Below are 7,983 nucleotides of genomic sequence, written 5' to 3'. Positions count from 1 at the left end.
TCATAGGAGAGGAAGGAGGGAAGCAAACAGAAAGGAGGTTAAACCGGCTGACACGAGGCGCTGAATTGTAATTGTGATTCAATGATGTCAGTTGTTTACCTAGGGGCTCTCCATAACAGTTTTCAAACTAAACATATGATTTCCACACATTATTACCGTATAATTAGGTGCATCATGATTTGAGTCATGTCAATGCTAGCTTTTTATTTACTTGTGAATTGCTTTCTTTTGTTTTATTTTTTCTCTGTGCTCACATGTACAGTATTTTAATACAGCTGAATTAACAATAAAGCTGTTCTCATTTACATGTTTTAGTGTTTCTGTTCTCAGACAACAGAGCAAGTTTGAAATAGTGACTTAAATGTGACCCATTAAGACTACATGTTAACTTCCAAGCTATTTCCAAGCTGCGGCTTTGTATTGCTAAAATCCTGACTGTCTGTATCTTATGACCGTGACGTCATCTGACAAAATCACCATGCACATAACTTAAAGACAAAGACTGTGCTATGATTTCGGCTATATTTATTTGTAACGCAATCACTCCAAGAGAAAGTTAGAAGCAACAACATTTTTTCATATTGTCTATCACACAGCCTCCATCAAGGTAAAAAACTGCTGCTCCACCTCTCTGTCACTCACTGAACAGAGTAGACACAGTGAGAGGGCAATACTGGCATTTTTCTTCTAAGTAGCCATGGTTTGTCCAGTCACTAGATTTGTTGCTAGGTGCTTTTTTTTTTTTTTAAAAGTCTCTAAAGCTAGTGACAAATGCGCTGAGTTGGCAACACTGCAGGCTATAACTCCCTCCCCTAATAGAAACAATTTGTACAAATTAATTTTGAAAAACCAATGGCCAATGTGGGAACTCCAAATCAGCCACATGGCATTTGGCAGACCAATGGTGGAATTATGATCACTCACCTCTTTCAGTCAGTCGGAGACATTATAGGACTGGCCCCGCTACTGAGTCCAGCCAAAAGGAGGTTACATTTGTTACTGATTGGTAAGCTGCAGTTAACAATAAAGTTTTAAGCTTTAATTTAAATGAGCAGACAGTTTTAGCAGATCAGAGGTATTCAGGAAGCTTTTTCCACATGTGGGGAGCATCGAAACTAAAAGCTGCTTCATCTTGTTGTAACGAGGTGTGATAGGACCCACGTGCAGCACAACCAAACAGATGAATAGTTCGAAATTACTTTTATTGAAATACCAGCAGAGATAACACACACAGGTGGGTATGAGGAGTCAAGGATTGGGTCCGGGGCTGGAGAGCCCGGGGTCCAGTGAGTGGAGCGAGGTGACTGCGCTCACACACACACCAGGGAAAGTTCTTGGACCCGAAGGCTGGGGCTGGCGGTGCCGAGCGTTAGGCAGCAGGCTGGAGATGTCGTCCAGGGAGCTGGAAAACGCCCAACAGCCACAGGGATGGGCAGACGGGAACCAGGAATCACACAGGCAGAACTCGTGGTCAGGGACAGAAGGCTAAGGTATTTACTGGGGCAGAGACGAGGCAGGATGGTCAGGGGCAAGCAGAGTCGAAAACAGGAAGTCAGTCTGGGGATAATCGCTGGAAAGTCAAGCATGACACTGAGAACAATCTGGCAAGGAGCAAGTGAACCGGGGATGTATATATAATGGTCTGATTGGGGATCGACTGCAGCTGGGGGCAACAGGTGAAGACAGTGAAGCTGATTAGGAGGTGTGGCAGAGTGGAGAGTGAGAAATCGGCATAGCAGGCTGTGACACTTGCTTGGTTTTGATTCTGGGAACATTCAGTAAGCTGTTGCTGCATTTGGTGTAGATAGACCTCAGTGTCTCATTGACTGTAAGCAAACGCTTTCTCTGCTCTATTCCAAAAAGTCTCGACAGAGTCACAGTTGTACATTTTTTTAAAGTTATTTATCTGTGTATTAGACGCCTAAGTGCCCCGAATTATGATCATGACAAATTTTATTTTTTTGAGGAATTAGCACAGACTGTAAAATCAGCTTTAATTCCAGTCAAAGTGCACCAGTAAAGTTATTGTGACTCTTAAACTGTCATTTGAGATATGAGCTTTGACAACCAAAAATATAAAGTCTTCAGTTAGAATGAGAGGGGATTATTTTTGACAGATTCTATTTGCACCCAGGTTTCAATATGCTATTTTCACCCAGGGTACATAACCAACGCTGTTATTTACACCTAGGTTTTAGGCTTTACTTGACAGCTTTAATGAGTCACATGGTATTCAGAGACCTTGTTCCACAGGTGGGGAGCATGGCAGAAAGGCTTTCTAAGACATGGTTATGGTTGCAAAAGGGTCTATTTCAACCTAAATCACGATATTTTTCGTCAACCTAACAAAGTAGTTTTGGTGCCTGAACCTAATCAAACCGTGCCTGAAAACTGATTAAACGTAAATATCACCTTTTAATGCTCAAAGGAGACAAATCCCTGTCTCCTGGGGGATAGTTATGTGCTTGATTCATACATTCACCACAAACTCAAAGTCTATCTCATGAGGACTTTGTTCTTTTTCATACTTTCTCATCTGACTTCCTAAAGCCTTTCTGCTATGGCCTTTAATAAGCACCTGACAGTAGCAGACGTTGAGAACAACACCCAATGTATGGAACTTATCAAACAAACTGTTATAGTTTACGCTGTCCTGTACAATATTTCCTAATGACACAAAGAACAAGGTGCTTAGGTAGACAATGGGCATTTTATATGGGTATAAACAGTTAAATAGCTGTATTCTGACAATTGTCCTGCAGGTGCAAAAAGATACTCCTGTTTTTTTTATGCAGGAAAATTTGATAAAGCAGATGTGGAAATGAAGCACAGTATTAACAAAAATTCATTCCATGGTAGATATATCTGATTTCTAAAATAATGTTTTTCATCTTTAACACTTATACTTGCCAGTCATACCTTCAAGGTACATGACTTGACATGATGGCATGGGCCAGGAAATTGGAATATTGTGGTAGGGGAATTGCATCACCAATTACTAATATGTTACCCATGCTTACATGTGATGGTGTCACATGAAGTGGGTGTGATGACTGAGTTTAAGAACTCGGTGAAGGTCACAAGATCTTCACTGTAATGCAAACACAAACTGAAGAAGACTGATTGTGCTTTTGCACTGCAATTACATCAATAGGTTTATATTTGTAGTTTCTTAAATACTTTTCTATAATGTATGCAAATCAGTCTCAGACCAACATCACTGTTGAACTGCAGTATCAGGGGTTAGTGGGATTAGTGTTGTTTTCTATTCTGTCTACAGTGCCATCCTGTGTGTTTCTCTTCATCAATGGGACCATGTTATTCACCTTGAGGAGTAAACCAGTGTTTCGTGAGACCTCTCGGTACATTCTTCTGTATAACCTTCTTTTTGCAGACACTGTAAACTTGGCTCAGAGCCAGATACTGTACCTAATTGCTGCTTGTAGAATAAGGCTGACATATCCTGTGTGTGGTGTTCTTGTTATGCTCTCCAATGTCACAATTGAAATCTCTCCTCTCACACTGGTGGTGATGTCTCTGGAGAGATATGTAGCTGTGTGCTACCCACTGAGGCATGCTACCATCATCACCATCAAAAACACAGAGTTGGCTATCATTGTGGTTTGGGCCTTCAGTTCACTAAGTGTTCTCACTCGAGTTCTTTTGTTGCTAAATTTTCCATTTGCAGAGCTGGAGAACCTGCAGATGAAAGACTTTTGTGGAAAAGAAAGCATGTTACTTGATCCAATGTCTGATCTTTATGACAGAGCCTACACTTATTTTCTGTTTGTTTTAGGTGGTGTGACAGTCACTTGTTCCTATATCGGTGTGATGGTAGCAGCCAGGTCAGCCTCTACAGACAAAGCTTCAGCCAAAAAGGCTCGTAACACGCTGCTGCTGCATCTGGTGCAGCTGGGTCTCAGTCTCTCTTCAACTTTACACAACCCATTTCTCATAGCTATCTCAAAGGTCCTAGACAGGATAATTATTGTGCGCATACAAAATATTCTTTATGTTTGTATCATTATCTTTCCAAGATGTCTGAGTGCTTTAATCTATGGCATCAGAGATCAGACCATCAGACCCGTCCTCATGTACCATCTCTGCTGTCAGTGGAAACGCTCACCTTTTCTCTCACACTCCTCAACCAAGGCAAAAATCAGCATACTTATCACTTCATAGATAAATATTATCTGTAACAAAATCTGGATCTGCTGCATGCTACATACGACCTACAGTATATAAATACTTACACTGGATAGGTATGACTACAGGTGAATGAGTAACTGTTTTTTTTGTTTGGTGGTGGGCAAAACATTAGAAACACCTCTCAATATAATGCAGTCCAGTCCAGAAATATTGCAAACTATAACCCCAATGATCAATGTGTAGTTAAATCAATACTGTGCCTCTCTTACATGGTCAATCAAAACTGAACATGTTTATTTTTGTAAAGCTATCATTTATGGCTGAGCTGTTGTGTTGGATTACATTAGATTTTACAGGTGTAACAAAGAAAGTGGTCACTGACAGTTGTATGAATATAGTTGCTGAATGACTGAAAACGTTTGAAGTAAACACCCAAATTAAGTCTAGTATCAAATGTAGTATCAAATGACACTGTAGGCCGTAATGCTAAAATGTGAAATGTATGTATGTTACATATTTCAAATAGAAATCTTCAAAACACAATGTGTGCATATGTCTAGATAAATTAATCAAACAAACACAAATTGTCTTTAATGACTGACTGAAATTGCAGGACAGAGTAAAATAATTTTACAGGCATGGTTGTAGTAAATGAAAACACTAGTATAATGGCATATAGGTTTGAAAATGTACTACACCAAAGAAATTGTATACAATTAATAAGACTGCAAGGACAACAGAAGGTGAATACAGGCCTCTTCCTGTATCAGCAAGATTATGAGTCAACTCACACAATTTATAATATAGTCTTGATGTTTGTGATTATACTAGACACTTGATTTTTTGTTTCTGATACTGCTTTTAATATTGTTCCTTTGCAGTATTTATATTGTCTGTAAAGTTGTTGTTTTTAATAATTCATATGAACTTTTTCTAATATACTTCACTACAGACTAACGGAAGGATATCACTTTTTATCATAATGTAGAACTCAGGGTAAACACAGATCGAACATAACAACCTAAACACAGCCACCACCTCCTATTCATTTTCTAGAGAAGAATCCCACAGAACGAGCATGATGTTACAGGACAATTCTGGCTCACTCATTAAATCTTGGGTCTTATATTAGAACATTTTGGTTGTCACTTCTGATATTTGTTATAATATCGTACTCAAATATTTGCTGAGATATTATAATGTGTGACATTACTACAATGTAAAGTAGAAAAAGAAGAAATCAGAAAATGACACAGATTGTAAAGAAGCCAACAGTTTATCCAGATCATCTAAATCATTCTATTGAAGGGCAAACTGAAAGTGAGTGCATCTGAAATCTTTGTAATAATCTCTCATTGCAAGGGAACGCAATGTGCACACAACTGTAGAGCAGTAGGCCAAGTTGACCAAGGAAGTCAGACTATACACTGTGATGGATGTTTACAACAGACGGTTTGGTTCAAATTTAAACGTTCACTTTGGGTTCCTTTTCAAATACATTGATCTAATCTGTGGGTTTGTCTGATCATCTAATAGTTATCACCTGTCACTTTGATTGGTTAACAAATCTTAAGAGGGTGGGTATTATCTATTATCTTAGGGGTTCAGACACAGGGTAATTCAAAGTTCTTTACCGAGGCATGAAATAATAAAATATATTTCATATAAACAATGAGAATACGTTCAAAATTACATTTTGAAAAAAAACAGAAGCAATAAAAAGAAAATAGACAGTTAAAAATTAACAAGACTAGGTCAAGACCTAGTCTATGCCTGGACCACATATGATTATTGTGTGAAATTCAGGACTTAGTATAAAACTGTTATGGAGCCGCTGTAAACAACTGACATCATTGAATCATATATACATTCAGCCTTGTGTCAGCCAGTTTCAACTCTTGTCTGTTTGCTTCCCTCCTCCTCTCTGTGCTCACATGTACAGTATTTAAATACAGCTGAATTAACAATATGGCAGTTCTCATTTACATGTTTTTCTGTTTCTGTTCTAAGACAACGGAAAAAAGTTTGAAACAGTGACTGAAACGTGGCCCATTAATACTACATGTTAACTTCCAAGCTATTTCCAAGCTGCTGCTTTGCAATGCTAGAATCCTGATTTTCCTTATTTATGACCATGATGTCATCTGACAAAGTCACCATACACATAAATTACAGACAAAGACTGTGCTGTGATTTAGGTTATGTTCATTAGGAAAGTGATGACTCCGGGGAAAGTTAGAAGCAACAGAATATGTTTATTTTATTCCTCAAATAGCACACTGCCTCGGTCTACACAACAAACTGCTTCTCCGCCTCTCTACCACTCACTGAAAACTTTTGTGAGTTCTGACAAGTTTTTCATTATTAGCAGTTGGACAAATTGCAAAAGGAAATGACAAAATCATGATAGAAGAATTACATCACTAACTATCAACATGTTACCCATGTTTACATGTGATGGTGTCACGTGAACTGGGTGTGAGGACTGAGCTCATAAAGTCTGTCAGCAAATTCTGCAGCACTACATGTACTGAAACAGTCACTGCCTCCACCTTCTGTCTGCACAGGAGAAATGTGTGGGGATAATTCCAGTTCATGCTTGTGAACTCACAAGACCTCCCTAGTCTTCTGAGGGATGAATGAGAGTAAGGACTCTTAGTGCTAAAGGAATTTAAACTGAAGAATAATTGTGCTTTTGCACTACAATTACACCAAAAGGTTAATATTTGTAGTTCATTTAGTGCTTCTCTAAAATGTATGCAAATCAGTCTGAGACAAACATCACTGTTGAACTACAGTATCAGGGGTTAATGGGATTAGTGTTGTTTTCTATTATGACTACAGTGCCATCCTGTGTGTTCCTCTTCATCAATGGGACCATGTTATTCACCTTGAGGAGTAAACCAGTGTTTCGTGAGACCTCTCGGTACATTCTTCTGTATAACCTCCTTTTTGCCGACACTATAAACTTGGCCCTCAGCCAGTTACTGTACCTAATCGCTGCTTGTAGAATAAGGCTGACATATCCTGTGTGTGGTGTTTTTGCTTTCTTGGCTGACCTCACAACTGTGATTTCTCCTCTCACACTGGTGGTGATGTCTCTGGAGAGATATGCAGCCGTGTGCTACCCACTGAGGCATGCTACCATTATTACCATCAAAAACACAGGGGTGGCTATCATTGTGGTTTGGGCCTTCAGTTCACTAAGTGTTCTCACTCGAGTTCTTTTGTTGCTAAATTTTCCATTTGCAGAGCTGGAGAACCTGCAGATGAAAGACTTTTGTGGAAAAGAAAGCATGTTACTTGATCCAATGTCTGATCTTTATGATAGAGCCTACACTTATTTTCTGTTTGTTTTAGGTGGTGTGACAGTCACTTGCTCCTATATCGGTGTGATGGTAGCAGCCAGGTCAGCCTCTACAGACAAAGCTTCAGCCAAAAAGGCTCGTAACACGCTGCTGCTGCATCTGGTGCAGCTGGGTCTCAGTCTCTCTTCAACTTTACACAACCCATTTCTCATAGCTATCTCAAAGGTCCTAGACAGGATAATTATTGTGCGCATACAAAATATTCTTTATGTTTGTATCATTATCTTTCCAAGATGTCTGAGTGCTTTAATCTATGGCATCAGAGATCAGACCATCAGACCCGTCCTCATGTACCATCTCTGCTGTCAGTGGAAACGCTCACCTTTTCTCTCACACTCCTCAACCAAGGCAAAAATCAGCATACTTATCACTTCATAGATAAATATTATCTGTAACAAAATCTGGATCTGCTGCATGCTACATACGACCTACAGTATATAAATACTTACACTGGATAGGTATGACT

At 39.2% G+C, this 7,983-nt stretch overlaps 2 protein-coding genes across 2 annotated transcripts; both read left to right on the top strand.

The window, feature by feature from the left end:
• Positions 1 to 3,049: 3,049 nt before the first annotated feature.
• LOC111239514 (olfactory receptor-like protein OLF4) lies at positions 3,050 to 4,182 on the top strand. The gene is made up of 2 exons (XM_022769404.1): positions 3,050 to 3,076; positions 3,169 to 4,182. Exons 1-2 carry the CDS (start codon positions 3,050 to 3,052, stop codon positions 4,180 to 4,182), a joined length of 1,041 nt encoding a protein of 346 aa, XP_022625125.1.
• A 2,606-nt stretch (positions 4,183 to 6,788) lies between these two features.
• Positions 6,789 to 7,895, top strand: LOC111239513 (olfactory receptor 52J3-like). Its single transcript, XM_022769403.1, has 2 exons — positions 6,789 to 6,794; positions 6,891 to 7,895. Exons 1-2 carry the CDS (start codon positions 6,789 to 6,791, stop codon positions 7,893 to 7,895), a joined length of 1,011 nt encoding a protein of 336 aa, XP_022625124.1.
• The last annotated feature ends 88 nt before the right edge of the window (positions 7,896 to 7,983 follow it).

This window comes from Seriola dumerili, unplaced genomic scaffold, assembly GCF_002260705.1.
Source record: "Seriola dumerili isolate Sdu_G_001 unplaced genomic scaffold, Sdu_1.0 BDQW01002927.1, whole genome shotgun sequence".
NCBI lineage: Eukaryota > Metazoa > Chordata > Actinopteri > Carangiformes > Carangidae > Seriola > Seriola dumerili.
The sequence above is the reverse complement of the archived record's forward strand: the minus strand, read 5'-3'. Positions and strand labels throughout refer to the sequence as shown.

What these genes read in the sequence shown, in the direction of transcription:
- LOC111239514 (XM_022769404.1), top strand. Translation starts at nt 3,050, where the DNA reads ATGACTGAGTTTAAGAACTCGGTGAAG. An exon ending in AGTTTAAGAACTCGGTGAAG is followed by an intron (nt 3,077 to 3,168) that starts GTCACAAGATCT and finishes TTATATTTGTAG; the next exon opens with TTTCTTAAATACTTTTCTAT.